The sequence below is a fragment of the Pangasianodon hypophthalmus genome, chromosome 15, assembly GCF_027358585.1.
Source record: "Pangasianodon hypophthalmus isolate fPanHyp1 chromosome 15, fPanHyp1.pri, whole genome shotgun sequence".
Classification (NCBI taxonomy): Eukaryota; Metazoa; Chordata; class Actinopteri; order Siluriformes; family Pangasiidae; genus Pangasianodon; species Pangasianodon hypophthalmus.
This window is the reverse complement of record NC_069724.1, coordinates 17,759,929-17,778,144: the sequence shown is the minus strand read 5'-3', so window position 1 is coordinate 17,778,144 and position 18,216 is coordinate 17,759,929. Positions and strand designations below refer to the sequence as shown.

At 37.9% G+C, this 18,216-nt stretch overlaps 1 protein-coding gene across 1 annotated transcript in view; it reads left to right on the top strand.

The window, feature by feature from the left end:
- The first annotated feature begins 3,080 nt into the window (after positions 1-3,080).
- Positions 3,081-18,216, top strand: part of scamp1 (secretory carrier membrane protein 1) — a 29,790-nt gene continuing 14,654 nt past the window's right edge. Inside the window, exons 1-3 of the mRNA XM_026928658.3 lie at positions 3,081-3,293; positions 16,128-16,205; positions 16,440-16,547. Coding sequence (XP_026784459.1) covers positions 3,237-3,293; positions 16,128-16,205; positions 16,440-16,547 — 243 coding nt within the window. The 5' untranslated portion in view covers positions 3,081-3,236. The remainder of the gene's footprint in view (positions 3,294-16,127; positions 16,206-16,439; positions 16,548-18,216) is intronic.

Genomic DNA, 18,216 nt, shown 5'->3' with positions numbered 1-18,216 from the left:
AATAAATAAATAAATAGACGTATTTCACTGTAAAAAATGTAGATAGATAGATAGATAGATAGATAGATAGATGTATAATTTCGTGATAAAGGCTGTAAGATCATTTGGGGACAGATCCATGCCTACTATTTCCAAGCTGTGTCTAGTCCACCTCTGATGGTGATAAGGAGTGCTCATTTCACTAAGAGATCAATTTCTTTAATTATCACTATGTTAATTAAAGAACTAACAGCCATGTTATTTCCACCACTATTTTATGTGGCCATCAGCTTTGTGAGTGTTTATATATTTATCCGCCACTGTATTACATAACTGTGTAAATTATACCTCAGATGCTACTCGGCTCAGTAAAGCCTGAACTGTGTCTCAGACTGGATCTCCTCTGGTGCATTTCTTCGCAATGCTGTGCACAGATAATAACCACAGTAAGGCAACGAGAGGTTTCCACTCGGCTCATGTAGCTTCTAAATCCATCATTTCAATGAAATAATTGATGAACACATGGCAGATAATACTGCCTTAAAATGGTCTAAATACAAATCATTTCTCTCTATTGTGTGTCTTGGTCATTGCCTACTTTTTAAAAATGAGTTTGTTATGCTTAAATACATTATATGGCCAAATGTTCGTGGATGTCTGACTATCACACCTTATATGTGGCTCTTCCTCACACTGTTGTCACAAAGTTAGAAGCCGACAATAGTATAGAATGTCTTTGTATGCTCTAGCATTATGGATTCCCTTCAGTGGAACAAAGACGCCTAAGCATGTTCCAGCATGGCAATGCCCCTGTGCACAAAGCAAGGTCCATGTAGACATGTTTTGAGAAGGTTGGAGTGGAAGAACTCGAGTGTCCTGCACAGAGCCCTGACCTCATCCGTACTGAACACCTTTGGGATGAACTGGAACCCTGACTCTACCCCAGACCTCCTCGCCAAACATCAGTGCCCAACCTCACTAATGCTCTAGTGGATGAATGGACAAACTCCCATAGCCACGCTCCAAAATCTAGTGGAAAGCCTTCCCAGAAGAGTGGAGGTTATTATAACAGTAAAGGGGGAATAAATCTGGAATGGGATGTTCGACAAGCACATATGAGTGTTATGGTCAGGTGTCCACACACTTTTGGCCACATAGTGTAGCTTTTCCATTTGGCCATTACCACTGAAAGACTGTAAATGTATTAGATGATGTTTTCTTCCCAGATAGTGTCTAGAGCGTCTAGAGAGAACAAAATAATAGAAACCCTCATAGAAATTGTAATGGTTTTAATGGTTATAATGGGAATTGTACTGGTTTTAATGGAAATTGTAATGATCCCTGTGGATCTCTACTGGCAATCTGTTGCCTTCTATTGGTGGCATGTTATGTCTAGTGGATACCATTAAGGACCAGTGATGGTAATGGTAATGGTTTTAATAGTTTAATGGTTTGTAATGGAATTTGTAGTGGAAACCATTAGAATTTCTGTGATGGTTTCTATTGTGTTTTTTTTTCAGCAGGGTAGTTAACTAATAAACATATTCTGTCAAACAACTAGCTGTAAATTCTTATATAATTATTAGCAGTACTTGTATTTAATCTGTAAGCAGTAATGTTACTGTGTCTACTATACTACTGTTAGTACTAACCCATTTTAGCCTCTAGGTGGCAGCACTTACACTTTACACTTCAATATGCTTTTCCTGTGAAATGTCACATACAACTGACAAGTCATTCAAATGATTTGTTTGTAAGTTTATGTTTAAATGTTTAAGTATATTTTCAAATAATACACTGAGAAATAAATGGAAGAATAAATCCTCCCTAAAAACCTAAAAGTAACCATTAAATTATTGCAACCTTATAATTTCCATTGTATTAATTTAAATTTTCGACTATTTTACACAGTAGAATAAAAATAGAATTTCGAAATATGTCACTAAAACAATGGCATTTTAATTACTGTAATTAAAAAATCGTCATTATAAAAAACTCTAAAGTAAAGTGATGGTGCGTTCAAGTGTTGTTGGAACGATGGTGTTTACGAGCTGAGCGCACATGAACACTGCCACAACAAAGTCGTAATTACGAGTGGGAAACTCGGGATTTTGTTTGAGCTCCGAGTTCCTGAGTTGATGTTGCGTCAGGAACAAAACGGTGGAATCAGTGGATGCATCAGCTGTAGCTGACAGTAAATTCGTTGAAATTGAATGGGTATTTAGCAGTGACATGTCTTTTCAGGCTTTATTATTATTATTATTATTATTATTGTAGTGGCTTCATAAATTGATTGAAAACATTAAAAAAAAAAAAAAAAAGCAAACCACACCTGATGCTCATTCTTTCTTCTTCATTTTCTAGAAGTAGAGTTTAAAAAGAACCTTGCTGTATTTTTTGTAGTTAATTAAGAGAAAGTATTATTTAGTGTTGTATTTATTTATCATCAGCGCTGGCCAAAGTGACGAAGTGACCGCGCCTGACGTCATAATTACGACTTCCCAACTTGTAAATACGAACCTCCAATCGCGCTGAGCATTATGCTGCCTTCAAGTGCTATCGGAATTCTCCTACTTCTGATACGAGTATGCCGTGTTCACATGCTTTGTTTTCAGAAAGAACATGAAACATAAACGACGCCAGGTTCATTCATACACATTTGTTTTTTTTGTTTTGGTTTTTTTCTTTTACGTTTATTTTGACACCATAACACATATTACTCAGTAAGCTAGCTTGCTGACGATGATGGAATTTTATTCAAATACAAGATATTTCCAGAGTGCAAAGATGTACAACATGCATAAGAATGGTTTCTGATATACATATTTAAATAAATATGACCAAATCGATAAGCACTAACAATGAGCTGCATTTGAATGAACAAAACTTGTCATTCAGGACAGAAACTGGACTCTTCTCCGCCATGTTGAAAGTTTTGGATTCCTCTCATCTCGGAAACTCGGGTATCAAAATGATCTCCGAGTTTCCCAGTCGTAATGACGACTCCATGTGCAACTTCCTAGTGGGAAACTCGTATTTACGATAATCCCTGTAGCACGTGAAGGCAGCATTAGACGAACAGCGCATACGTCACTTCCGGTCCTGCCATTTTGCAGCTGCAGATCAGTGGAGAGCCGTAACTGCCTCCGCCTCCGCCGCCGCCGCCGCTGCTGCTGTTGTGCAGGAGAGGGTTAACATTAGTGTGTGTTTGTTAGGGTTTTATTGTTCCTGTAGCGTGAAGACAGTTCATTGACAAAATGTCGGATTTCGACAGCAACCCTTTCGCGGACCCGGACTTCAGCAACCCTTTTCAGGTAAAGAGAAAAATCAACCGTTTCCCGTCACCGCTATCAGTCAGTCAGTTAGACAGCTAGCTAGCTAAAGCTAACGCACCCAGCCCTGCTGAGGCAATGTACTCCCTGTTAATATATGGCTTTATTTTATTTATCTAAAATAATTTAAACCTGCTCTTTGTTTTATATTCCTTCTAATTTATATATATTTATAAAATGACGGTTATCGCGTCTACTAGCTCTGTTTAATAATTCCCTTAATACAGCTGACATCATATTACCAAACGCTCTCCATGTAAGCAAGTCGTTATTTATTATTTAAATATATTTTTAGTTCATAAAGATATACATATATATGGCGCTTGTGGTTACACCAGATATACTGCATTATCTGAATTATTTTCAGTTAAAAATTAGGTTTTATTGTGTCCTTTCCAACGTTGACTCGATTGGTTCGTTAGCATAAACGGTATTCGCAGGCTGAATCCCAAAAGGCTCTGTGCTCCCTCCGTAAGTGCACTACATAGACTGTAAAAATAATGGGTCCTCGTTCAGTGTAGTGCACAAAGACGCTGGATAGAGAGCCGTTTGCGATTGAACCTTCCGTTCCTGAGCTTTGCTGATCATGTTTACTGAGAAGGAGCAGCCAAGTGGGCTCAGGTGTCTACTTAAAGGGCTGGGATGCAATCTGATTGTTTTCATTTTGATTTTAGAGCCTGGATAAGTATTTTTAAGCACCTAGATGAGTATTTTTATTTTAAACTGAAGCAGCTGGTGAAGGCCATAGTCACCTGTCATGTCCTGATGGTGCAATCAGAAAGCTTTATAAGGAGATCAGTTGCACTGCTTTTACACTCACATGACAGGCTTTTATTTATATTTTGCGGTTTTGCAGAGTGCCTTTGCTTGAGTCATTTTCTGATTAATCCTGCAGATTGGTTTAAATGTTAACGTCTGCAAAAAATCAGCTCCCTTTTGCTGCAAGCTCTCACATGATCCATCTATGCATGAAAATCCAAATGTGTGTGATGTGAGTTCTTGGAGTGTTGATCTTACAGCAGTAATTCTGTTTCAGCTTGTGCATTTTGCAATGTTTATTTACACTATCTCTTGTGTCCTATGTCACTGTAATGAATCGCTCCAGAATGACTGGCGTAGGGAGGTCCAGATGCGGACCAAGCAAAAATATTTTAGCAGACTGAACTGGGGAGGAAAAAAAAAAAGCTGTAGTAGAGTCATGTGAATATGGAGCGAATCTGGAGTGAATACAGTACTGTGCAAAAGTCTTAGGCACATGCAAAGAGATGCTGTAGAGTAAAGACGCCTTCAAAAATAATGAAACTAAATGTTTCTGCATTCATACAATACTATAAAGAGCAGTAAACAGTAATAAATGAAACAAAGTCAATATTTGGTGTGACATTCCTTCGCTTTAAAAATAAATAGTATTCTCAGGTACACTGTGTGCAGTTTTATAAGGAAATTAGCTGTAAGTTTTATGGAGCATCTTGCAGAAGCAGACACAGTTCTTCTGGAGACTTTGACTGTCACACTCGCTTCTTATTTTTGCAGCAAAACCCAGCAGCCTTCATTATGTTTTTTTTGTCTGAAAAGTGTCTCTTATGAGCGAATCTGGAGCGAATCTGTCTGTACTTCAGTGACTTTACTTTTCTAAACACGAATCATTACAGCCTCTGTAGCACATCCTCTGTTGGGGCTTATCCAGTCACGTGCATTTATGTAAAAGATTTAGCTGAAGGAAGCTCATCAGACCAGAGATTACCTTTATGGGTTGTAGGGCTGTGCTGTATCGTATTGTACCGCATCGCATCGTATCGTCCATGATATACCAGTACAGTTCCTCCCCTTGATAAGAATTTGTCATCCTGCAATATTGACAATATAGCTGATGACGTGTTTACGTGCCGCAACATGGGCATCCCGCACATAGAACGAGAACAAGCATTGCGGAAGGCAGAGTTGCAACCCTCGACGAGGAAGAAGAACTAATCTCCAGAAAACGGAGCATCCTCTGCAATATGGAAGTGGTTCAGATACAGAACATCAGATGTGAATCAGACGGCTGTCAAAACCCTATTCTGATGTGACTTGTGGCCAGAAAGATAGTGTTGAATGTTTCTATTTTCATATCATCATTTATATCATTACAGCAAAAAATACTAAATCTATATCGCCTATCTGTAATGGGTACAGAGTCAGAAAGAGAAGAATTTTCATAGATTTTTTTATTAATTTTTTCCTTTTCTGGTTTGAATAGTGAAGTGATATCATGAGCTTGTACGGGAAAAACAGCAGAAGTATCCATTTATCTCTCTGTATCAAAAGTAAAACCTCTGTTAAGAGTCAAAAGTGATCACTCGAAGTGCCAGTGTGAAGCTGTGCTTGCCATTTGAGTCATGTTTGAACGAATAAACTTTATAAAACTGGAGCTTGATCTTAGCCAATCTTAGTCAGGTGACCCTGCTCTGTAGGAACAACTGGAACGTTTTCAAATCGTGAAATCATGCACTATTTTGCGTCTGTGTAAAGGTGGCAGTCTTGCTTGGTGCGTCGTCTTGTTTCAAAATGTAAATGCACAGTGATCTCCGGTGGCTTTCTCTTCCTGCTATGTCATTGAGTATAAAAAGTGTCCAGCCTGCCACTGTTTTTCTGTGCTACATAAGCCACATTAATAGCAGCTGCTGTATTTCTCACTGTGAGAACATTAGCGCAGTAGCCAGTCTTAGTGGCAGTGTAAAAGTACATCATTTAGGATGCACCGAGCGACTCATACTGCCAACAAAACGTTTAAACAGCTATTCGAAATAGGGATGGCTTTGTGTGATAAATTTATAGACTGAAAACCAAGAAGCGCCTTTGGTGCATCCCAGTATCTGCTTAAATCTCTCAAAAATGTCAGCATGATAACTACTTGAGATTTCTATATCATGGTATACCGTTATACTCGTCTTTGAGGCATTTGCTACTTGTAATATATCCAGATATTTTGGCACAACAGTGAGTAAGACGTAATAAGAATAAAGCAGCAGCTTTAAAGCATACAAATGTACAGGAGTTTAAGATGGAAGAACAGTAAAAGTAAACCAGAAGTCTAATGTCTATAGGAAAGTAATATCTTTAAACCATGCAGTCGAGTTGTATCGACTACTTGTGGTATAAATTGTGTATGTAATAGCCATTTTTTTAAATTTTTTTTTTATTATTAAACTGTTATGAGCTCGGGTTAAAAGAAACTAGATGCAAAAGATGCTAGATAGCGAGTTACATAAGCTGCCTGTCAAGTCAAATTATAAAAATTAAACACAAATTGACAGAATGTTGACTTTTTGCCTTAAATTCCTCAGTTGTTCATAATTCTACGAATCTTTAACCCGGTTAACAGAATTAAAAAATATTGCATGTGTTACATCGTGAAAATCGTGATTTTATAACCCTAGCTCTGTTGAAGGTTCAAACCGGATTGGTCAGAATGCATCGATTACTTTCCTATAACAGAAAATTGTGTTCATATTAGTGCGCCGTTTCTAATACGTTCTTGTTTCTATGGCAACAACTTGCACAGGGATTCGAATGGTGGACACTCCACATACGTGAATTTAAAAACTTGTGTCTAATCGTTGTTATGGTGATGTTTTCTCTGAGGAAATTATTTTATTTTATTTAGATTGTTATTGGAAGGAGTCACCATGTTTTCTGACACGGGAAATTCTTCACCTTCCAGGAAAATCCACATTTTTTTTCGTCTTATTAACGTAAGAGGGATCAAATACTTCAGGACATGCTGTTATATGGAAATAATCAGCTTCAGGGTGGTAAAAGTAATCAGCTTTGGATCAGGCTGCATCACACCACTCTGTCGTTGATTATTTTTCTGTAACAGCACACCTCGTCATGTTGTGTTGCTTACGTAGCCTACATTGCGGCCAGATCAGAGCTTCAAAAATCTCTACTCCGGTTTCATTTAATGAAAGTTACACCTTTTCTTTCCTTTTCTTCTTTTCTTAACATTCGTTATTGACTCCAGTGTCACACACTTGCACGCCGGGACCACGCTGCTGGTGTGAAGCGTACAGTGCTGACCTTTGAGATGCGTGCGCTGTAGCTCTTCTCTTCCTGAGAATATTTAACATAAACGCAGTCCATGGTGACACAGTCACTCAGATTTTAGTCTGATGACGTTTTGATTTGTGAAACATTTGCATGGAAATGTCTTTTTTCTTCTCATCCGTCCCTCTCTCAGTAATAAAGCAGTGCATCTGTTTATCATGCCTTTAATCACGGCCTGCCCTCACCCCCCACAATCAAGCCACCTACGCAAAAACAACCTATGAAAAGCTTCACAATCCTCACCATCACACACGCCATCATTACCATGGCATCCTCACACACACACACACACAAAGATGAGAACATGCTCATTGTGCATCGGTGGTTCTTGGTAGCGGAAAAGCTTTAAATTTTAGTAAATAAAGAATAACAATAAGACATACATACATTTTTTTATTTATTGACACACTGATTAAATAGCTGTAGCAAAGGGAAAAGATTTGAATAGGATTTGGAAATGATATTTGGAACTTGAAAAGTTTACGTATGAAGAGACTTGATTTGTAGTATTTTGTTTGTTTGTTTGGATTGATTCATTATTATATTTATATGGTATAATTTATTATTTTTGCCAATGTCGAATTTATCTATATAGCACCATTAAAAACAACATAGGTTGTTTTATAGCAATAAATGCAGATATATATACATGTATATAAATGATATATAAATCAGATAGTTTTATATCTCTATGGCTGGTAAAATGCCAAGAAAAAGAAAGAGGTTTTTAAGTTTAAGCTTATAAGTTTTTAAGGAAAAATTATCACATGGGCATCGTAATCAGCTGATGCTCAAGGTTTCAGTATCGGTATAGGAAAAGAAGAAAAAGTGGTATATATATTATATGTAGCTAATATAAGTATAAGTAACTTGTCTGCTGATGGAGCTGTATCAGTGTGAACACTGGATTGGGCTCAGATCAGCTTTAACATGTTAACTGATCCACTGCGTGACGTACTTCATGCTGTTTACATGGCACTGATCTGGCACTTGGACACAGGACACAACTTGTTTTTTTGCATCTCTCATGCTTTGCATAATTTGGCAAGTCGGTGAGGATGTCTCTATCAGTCAGTACCAGGAGAGACATCAGAATCACACGGAAAATGGACAAATAGAATGGATACATCGCTGATCTTGTGACGTGGAAAAATGGTTTGCTTTGGAAACTAAACAAAGAGTCACATATCCTGTAATGGAATTAATGTTTTTTTTCCCCCCTCAGTAATTCTATACTCTATATGGTTCTCGGATCAGAGCATGGATTTTGTCAATAATTCATGATTCTTTGTGCTCCGGTCTTTTGAGAAATGTTGTTTCTTACACTCCCGAATTACAGGCTTATAACATTTTTTGCATCACTGAAGTGAAAAGGCTACTGTCCCCTTCTTGCATTGTTCATTGCATTGTAATAGCAAATCATTCAGCATCTGTCCATCACATTTTCCAGTACCATCTAAAACAGAGCGGCCTGTGATAACACGTCTGTGAAGGTTGCATACAAATAACAAATGGGGAGCTCTTGTTGTAACGAGACGTGGTGAGCATAACCAAGTCAAGCACTTAACTGCATTTAATACATGTAGAAAAGTGTTATCTTGTGATGGCCACACACTGAGTACATCACCCTGTATCGAGGAAGCACGGTGATTTGACGGCTGCTGACTCAATGTGAAAATAAAAAGGAGCACAGGGTGTGAATGCTGCATGAGCTGTAGCATGCTACAACACCTTTGTTCTGTGTTCGAGAGCAACCTGTACACGTAACGAGCAGTGTCTGCAGAATGGCATAGAAAGTTCGAGCTACAAATCTGTGCAAGGTTTTGAGTCTGAAAGATGACTGAAAACTGTTAGACACATTTTGCAGATGAATGTGTCACTGCCGCTGCCAGTCAAAATGTTTCATGCTGTAAGAAGCTTATTTTAACCCTTTCATGAATAAATTATTTATACATATATTGAAATTTTATATATATATAATTTTTTCCCCATAAAATTGAATGATATATGAATTTATATGTGAAAAAAGTAAATGAATTGTCCATGAGTAAAAAAAAAAAAAAAAAAGACTAAAACATTCTTCCAGTAATAATAATAATAATAATAATTATTATTATTATAAAAATCTTTGAATGTCTAAAATTGTTAACATTTAGGTCTAAGGTTGAAGACTAAATATTGGAAAATATCAATTCTGAACCTAAAAAATTTTACCCAGTTTAGGATTGTTGCATGACACAAGGAGGTAAAAAAAAAAAAAAAAAAAAATCGTTTAAAACAAACAAAAAAAATTATAGTTTTTTAAAAATCTAAGGTGATCAGTAGAGTCTGGCACAAAAACATTTTTTACTTTAATTCTTTTGTTTAATAAAGGTAGTTGTCTAGAGAGCTACAGAAATGTACATTTACTTACAGTAATGCTCACATGATTTGGAGGTGATTTACAGCTTGTATTTTCCTAAAATATAAAAAAGAGTCGTAATTTGATTGCCCATAAATGCATGAAAAGGTTAATATTTTTTAAATATAATATCTTAAGACAGCTTAGTCGTTCAGGCTGCATGTTACTGAGTGCTATGAAGATGAAGGTAGGTCATCTGCTCAAGACTATATTGTTCCAAATGAGGCCACAATGTTTCCATCATATGATTTGGATCTCCAAGTGCACTTAAGGCCAAACTGCAAAATATGCCACCACTGAGTGCCAATGCCAAAGTCTGAAAACATTAGTTCCACTATTTGGAAAAAAAAAACAAAACAAAAAAAAACCACTAATTCATATTGAGTTTTGTAAAAGTTTTCATTTTGTATGTCTGTTTAAATATATTGATGCTGTAACTACACTATGTACGTCTGAATCTAACCGTCCACTGCGTCCGTCCACTGCGCTACACACAATGACCGAGATCGCTGTTGGCTGTCACTGGGGAGATTTATTGGGGGTTAATCCCCAGTATGTGGAAACACTGACGAAACCAAGAAAAGGAAAGTGCAGCACAAGTTTAGCGTTCGGACATACCGAGTGAAAAAGGTGCTGGCCATACTCAGATGTTATCTTTTGCATATGATGAGAGAACAGTACAGCTCATAGCTGAAAGATTGCTGCTTTTTTGTCAAGGGTGGTGTGTGCCATCAGAAACTTTTTTTATTATTATTTTTTTTTTAGAAGGATTACAGCTACAAGTCATCATCTCCACAAGAATTCACTTATTTGTTTGTCTTGATTAATGCACTTAATTAGCTAATTAGCTTACTAACTCTCCATACGTTATTACAATACTTCAGCTATTATTTTTTGGACTAGCCGATTGGGTTTCCAGGCAGCTGGGCAGCACATTGGCACTTTAATTTGTCCAGTGGGTGCTTTTATTTGTCAGAGAGTGTAAAACTGCGTTCAAGTGTTGTTCAGTGTATTCCTGAGCATTAGCAGGAGTTTTTGCTACAGATGACAGCGGCAAAAACCACTGAGCAAATACGCTACCGGTATATCCAGTCAATAAATCCAGCTGGAGCATGACGGAGGAGAGAAATGAATATAAACAAAATGTGAAGCCTGTTTTCAGTGTTAGTCTGCAGGGTCATGACACGCAAACGTCTGACTTATCATACTGCAGAATAATGAGCTGTAGAGAGATGAGTGGGTAAAGAAAGGTGAAGTAAGGCAGAGGCAGATATGGAAAGACATGAGGTAGGGAGGTAGAACTAAAAAAAAAAAAAAAAAAACAAGTGGAGATAACTTACGAAAGTGCTATCAGTGGATTAATCTGATAGAGATTATATACAACTAATAGTATAGATGCTAGCGATGTGCCTTGTACCTAATTTGAGTATGTGAAATATCTGTTAATATGATATGAGAGGGGAGAAAACATCTTCAGGGTGGTGTGATCAAATATCATATTGTAATGTACAGTAATAAGCTTTCAGTTTAATATTTCGGCTTGTAGTTCTACAGTAGCAATGCATGCTCTCATTCATTCATTCGTTAGTCTTCGGTAACGGCTTTATCCTGGTCAGGGAACATTATGCACACAGCAGGAAAACACCATAAAGTAAAAGCTACTGAAAGTTTTAGCTGCAACAGTATTGCAGTGAGACTCTGTGAGTACAGATATTTCCATGTTATGTTTACTGAACCAGTGAATAAAACAGAAAATGAACACAAAACACAAAACGTGGTGTGTGTGCAGTGTCTCTTCTGGTAAAAACCAGGCTTAATCTGCATACTACTCAGCGTTATTGGCATTCTTCTTCTTTTTTCCTGGGAGCTTAATATTTGACTGCCTGCTCCTGCCCAAGCACTTTGAGATAAGTACGGCTTCATTCACTAGTATGTCAAATTTAATTTTATTCCTGGCACATTATATGGCCAAATGTTTGTGGAAACCTGACCATCACACTCATGTGGTTCTTCCCCAAACTGTTGCTACAAATGTGGAAGCACACAACTGTAAAGGATGTCTTTGTATGCTGTAACATTACAATTTCCCGTCACTGGAACTAAGAGGCCCAAACAAGTTCCAGCATGACAATGCCCCTGTACACAAAGCGAGCTCCACGAAGACCTGATGTACCAATGCTGGAGTGGAAGAACTCGAGTGGCCCACGCACACAGCCCTGACCTCAACCACACTGTAAATGAATGATGAATTGGAACGCTGGCTGCACCACACAGCCTCCTTCACCCGACAGCAGGGCTTGACCTCACTAATGCTCATGTGGCTGAATGAGCACAAATCCCTACAGTCACGCTCCAAAATCTAGCGAAAAGCCTTCCCAGAGGAGTGGAGGTTATTGTAACAGCAAAAGGAGGACTAAATCTGGAATGGGATGTTCGACAAGCACATACGGGTGTGATGATGAGGTGTCCATAAACATTTGGCTATATAGTGTACGTCTGTGAGCGCCTTTAAATTCTCTGTGAAGGAAAAACATTGATGTAGATCACGGGATGTTAATGTCCCGGTATCCAAAAGTCATTAGTACATCAGTATCTTCATTACAATAACTAAATGCCTGTGATGCATCATCCCTCCCTCAAGTATCCCTTCGAAGAGCTGCTCAGATCCAGGTCATACTTGGGGATCTTAATCAGCCACCACTGGTGTTAAGTTTCCATCATTAGAAACAGGCCAAATTGTACACCAAGGCAAACTACACACACTTGCGTTGTGGGTTGAAGCAAGTACGTGATTTTAAGAAGTATTTGTCACTTATCTGTCACTCGTAATGTCCTAAGACCAGTTAGGCATTACTGATCTGTCTTGTTATAAGGCCACTGAGTACTTGTTTGAGTTTGAGAAAGCAGTTTGCTTTGTGTTTGTGTGTCTGTGTGTGTGCACACAGTTGGCTCATGAAACATTCATTGCTATACTGTCTGAAATATTCATAGCCCCGGCCTCTTGATGGCTAGCCAGACATGCCCCAGGTACTCAGACCTCCTTCAACAGTGTGTATACAGTTTGTTAGGTGTGGGACCAGAGTGATTATTAAATGTTCTCGCATTTCTTACTGCGACGTCTTGCTATTAAAGGAAAAAAAAATGTCCTTTCTTATGTTTAGTCGCACAGATTCTTCTTGCTTTTGCCTATTTATAGCCAGTGAAAATTATTGGAATCATCGTTTCCCTGCCAGATGGAAATTATAGGCTGCGACTCCATCAAATATCCCCCTACTGCTCGAGAGTCGAGAGGGAGAGAGGCCCTCAAATATCGTTTTGCCCAGTCCCTTTTCCTCTCCTTTGCATTCTATCTTTTGTGACTTTATTTCAGTCCTGGTCATGCTTTTCCATCCAGTAGTCGCGGGCTAATCTGATTTAGCTCTAGCTTTGCCGACGCCGCTAGAGATTAACGTTAAGCAGGAGAAAGCATGAGCTTTTGCAGTAGATTTATAGGACATACTTTATAACGCATATTTTTATCATAAATCATCTCTCATGTGGGCTTCATAATGCATTAGTTCCTTAAATTGCATGTGCAGATTGATTATATTATGTCATATTTGAAACACTTTTATACACAGGTCACTGATATAATTGTTAAAATACCATCCTGACTCCTGTGTTCAGCATTTCTGAGCAGTATTTGTGCTCTGGGGATGAAGGCTGTTCCATTCAGAAAGACTCCTAGGTAATGTTTTGGGGTTTTTTTTTTTTTCCCTCTCATGTAACACAGGTAATGAGTTCTAAATGAATGCAAATTGGGTGGTTTTATTTATTTATTTATTTTGTAGTAGATTCTGAATGCATGTCCAGCAAACTTTTCTGATCTTTCTGGAAGTAAATCTAATAAAATATCAATAGGTGGCTATTGTTTTTTTTTTTTTTCCCCCTCGTCTCTCCACAATTTTCTCCCTAATTTAGTCTTGGCCATTTCTCAGGCACTAGTCTGCACTCTCCTATCGTATAACAGCTACCATCCAAGGAGGGCAAAGGCTATCATGTGCTTCCTCTGAGACACGTGAAGCCAGCCGCATCTTTTTGAAGTGCTGCTCATACAGCATCACAGGGTGTCATAACACAATCGGAGGAAAGCGTTATCCGCCCACTTCCACATCCATGAGCTCAAAAAACTCCCACGATTGGCTGGTGGCTGTTGTTAACCATGAACAACAGTTCCTTTAGTTGGAAAAGACATTGCTGTTTAGAAACAGTGAGGTTGCTTCCTCAGTGACTTTAGATGGAAGATAAAAAGCTTGCCAGAAGGTTCCTCAGGACATCTGGTTCAGGAGGTGAAATGTTATATTCCTCAAATTGCTATTTGTTGTTATAATTTGTTAATGAAAAATTACTTTTGTTTACAGGGTATTGTGGTATGGTCCATGTTTAAAAAAAAAAAAAAAAAAAAAAAAGCATTACAGCATTAATTAATTAGGTCATTCTTTAATTTGCAGTTAGCATTCACTTTTGAAACTCTATTCCTTTAACCATAATGTAACCTTATTTAAAAATTAAGTCGCTAAAAGCAGCCACTGTAAGAATCCAAGTCATATGCATAGCATTATAACATGATGTTGTATTATGTTATTACATATCAGCGCTTTTTCAAGTTTCTTTTCAGTTATAGTTACACTTCCTCATGTAGTCTGTATTATGCATTTTAACTTAAATTAGTTTAGTCACTTTTTTTATAGCTGCCTGGTAATAATACACTTTGGCTTGCTGTCGGTCTCATGACTCATTTCAGGATAGTAATATTTGTTCACATTGGCCACTGAAGTAAGTTTGTATACAGAGTTTGTATAATCTTTTCTCATGGCTCTGTCACAATCCACACTTGCCTATTATGTCAGTCGTTCCCCAGATTATTGCCAACAGCATTTGCAGCTCTTTAACTCTTTATATTTGTCCAAGCCATCCATGTTTTTGGAGTTTGCTTGTCAGTTTTAATCACAAGCCTGTGCTAAACATGTATTGTTAGCAATGGCTTATAAACATTTAAAATAAATGACTCAAACACATTTTTTACTATATTTTTAATTGCATTTTTTTGTTTATTTTTCCTGTTAGTTTACTGATTTATTATATTAAATTCTTCATATTTATTTTTGAACATTATTTATTCAGTCGTTCCTTATAGCTGCCAACCTGAAAGATAAGGTCTAATGTGTTATCTGAGAAACATGCAGTTAAACACGGTTGGAGGAGAGCACTTATTTGTTGTTTTCCAGTAGTTAAACTTAGCTAGTTAGTCTCAAGATTATGATCTTGAGAGGAAGCATGTGTTACTTGCTTGATAACCATAGCAAGTAGCTGTGCCAGTATGTGTATACTGAATCATACCATTCGGGTATTCATTATGGCCTACGTCCACATTAATGCAGTGCGAAAATCTGAAAAATAGAAAGCCCATTTGGCAATATTTTGGTGCACAGAGAGCAGCAGTGTCATGCTGTGCATCGGGACTAAAAAAGTCTCAGTCGTGTGGTTTTCACTTTTATGTGGGCAGGAGCGGATGATCAGATGTGAAACTTGCAGGACTACAGGACAGTGTGAAATACTGAACTGACATTCAGTAGATCTCTTTCTCTTCATTATTTCTCTGTCATGTCAAGCACCTCTAGTGAAAGGAAAAACATGTGATTCCACCACACTGAAGATGTTTTTCTTCTCACGTAGCGTTTAACCGAATATCCTTTCATTAACTAGTAGCTAAGTAGCTACAGACAGGTGACAAAGTAAAGGAAAAAAAAGAGTGGGTCTGTTATGCTGTGAGGGTTTAGCTGTCATGGTTTCACTCTGTGTATATTCTTAGAGGGTTTAATCACTGCAGTTCAATCCAAACTTATTCTGACTGATCATCTTTATCCTACTATGAAACATCTTGATAGGAGTGGTCTCTTCTAGGATGGCCCCATCCCCATGCACAGGGCACAAGCTCTTTCTGAATATGAAAATGATGTAAATCACATGCTGTGGTGTTCAGTCAACAGATCTCAGCACAGTTTAACACCTTTGGAAGATTTTGGGACAATCAGTTGGCGCTTTCCACCACCACCATCATCAAAATACCAGCTATGTTTTGTGATGACCGATAACCACTGACTGGTGTGCGGTATTGGATGTGTTCACTATGCAATGTAATGAATCGTGGCTCTGACCAAGAAAAAGTTGTTTCCGCGAATGAATGAGTGAATGATATTTCTCTTTTAAACAGGACAGAGAGGTTATCCTGGGTCTGTTTTTATCCCTGTTTAAAATTAAACCTCTGCGTTATCTGTATTTTTCAGGATCCCTCGGTGACACAAGTAACGCGGAATGCGCCACCCGGCCTGGAGGAGTACAATCCATTTACAGATACAAAACCAGTAAGTCACATTATGGAGATCATAAAATTAGTGTTGGTTTTGTTTTGTATTTGAGCTGCATTTTACATTTTTAAAGGTATTATCTGCACAATTTCTCACCTCTTAACAATTATTCAATAATATAACTTTAATTTGCTTCATTTTATCAAATCTATACTATACTAAATCACTGTATATTTCTTTCAAATTCCGACAAATACTCTAGGGTATTAATATTTCATTCTGTTGTGTTAGGCTCCGCCTGGATCAGGTCCCAAAGTCCCACCCACTGCTAACACACAGCCAGCCATCATGAAGCCCACCGAGGAACCACCAGCTTATTCTCAGCCGCAGCAAACGCAGGTACACACCCATCATTTCTCATTCCACTAGCAATAGGGACAGTTATGAGTGCGACTACGGTGACTGGATATAAATCATTAATGCCATAGCTAAAGAAATCAAACTCCCAAAGCAACAAAAAACAAACATACACACACTTCTTGACCAGTCTGGAGTGATGGAAAACGTTTGAAAACACTAGTGTCGACGGAGAGCGTTCTAAAACGAAAATGCAGTTTTCAGATCTCTCCGGATTAATGTGGACGTAGCCTGAAAAAAAAAAACACCTGTGGACTTGCTATTTACATCCCAAACCTTTTCCAAAAGCAGCCCAACAGTAAAAACCACAACCCTGATTATAACCTTGTGTGGGTGTGTAGGTGTTTATTTTTCAATAGCAGGTCAGATCCGACCACAACACCATGGATGTAGAAAATATGAAGAAACTACCGAAATGTCAACAAAACCAGTTCTTCAGAACATTCATAAAAATAGCAAATTTATTCAAAATACAACAGTTAAAGTGCTGAGGATGAGGCAAGTTCTTGCAGCACTATTCAGTAAGGAATCCTCAAAATGATAGAAATCATCATCATCAATAGGCTGTCTAACGAGTCAAAATTATAACTAAATACAGATATTGATTATAGACAAATATTAATTATATAAAAAAAAAAAACCTCTAATAAATTAAATTACAAAAATAAAACCACAAATACCTTTATATCTCTCCTCTATTTCTTTACTGTTTTTTTTTTAAATATATTTTCCACCTCCAGCACATTTAGTCATGTATCTATTTCCTAACTGACTTGCAAAAATTTTTCTAATTTCCTGACTGCTTGTATGAGAGGGCATGTCTTATTTACCCAGGCAGTATCTTGTGCATCATTGAGTAATCACTCTTCACAAGAAGCACTTAAATATTACAGCCTAGGAAGAGTACTACCGTATTAATGCCATATTAAGTGTCAGTGAGTCTGCAGCTTTGTTCTTGTATTCTAGAGAAGTCAGTTTTACGGAGAGACTTTTCAGTCAAGAACATACACCGTCACTAATGACTGAGAATAAAACTAAAAAAAAATCATAGAGCCAAACATCTGTATAGAGGTCAAAAACTTCATTTAATGTTCAAATCAAACATCAAAATGGGGGGAAAAAATGTGATCTGAGTGACTTTGACTGTGGCATGGTTGTTGTTGCCAGATGAGCTGGTTTGAGTATTTCAGAAACTGTTGATCTCCTGGGATTTTCACACACAACATATAGTCTCTAGAGTTTACACAGAATGGTGTGAAAAACAAAAAACATCCAGTGAGTGGCATTTCTGCATGCGGAAACTCCTTATTAATACGAGAGCTCAAAGAAGAATGGCCAAACTGGTTCGAGCTGACAGGAAGTCTACAACGGTGAGCAGAACAGCATCTCAGAATAAACAAGTTGAACCTTGAGGCAGATGGGCGACAGCATCAGAAGACCACCTCATGTCTTCAGCTCGTGTCAAGAACACGAGGAATCTGAGGCTACAGTGGGCGCAAGCTCACGCAAATTGGATAGGCGAAGATCGGAAAAATGTCACCTGGTCTCTTTCCAGTCTTCGACTGCACAGCTTCAACCGAAGCTCTTGACCTGTATCTGCTTGATTTTATGCCTTGCACTGCCCTCAGCAGGAATGCAACATTACACAAAA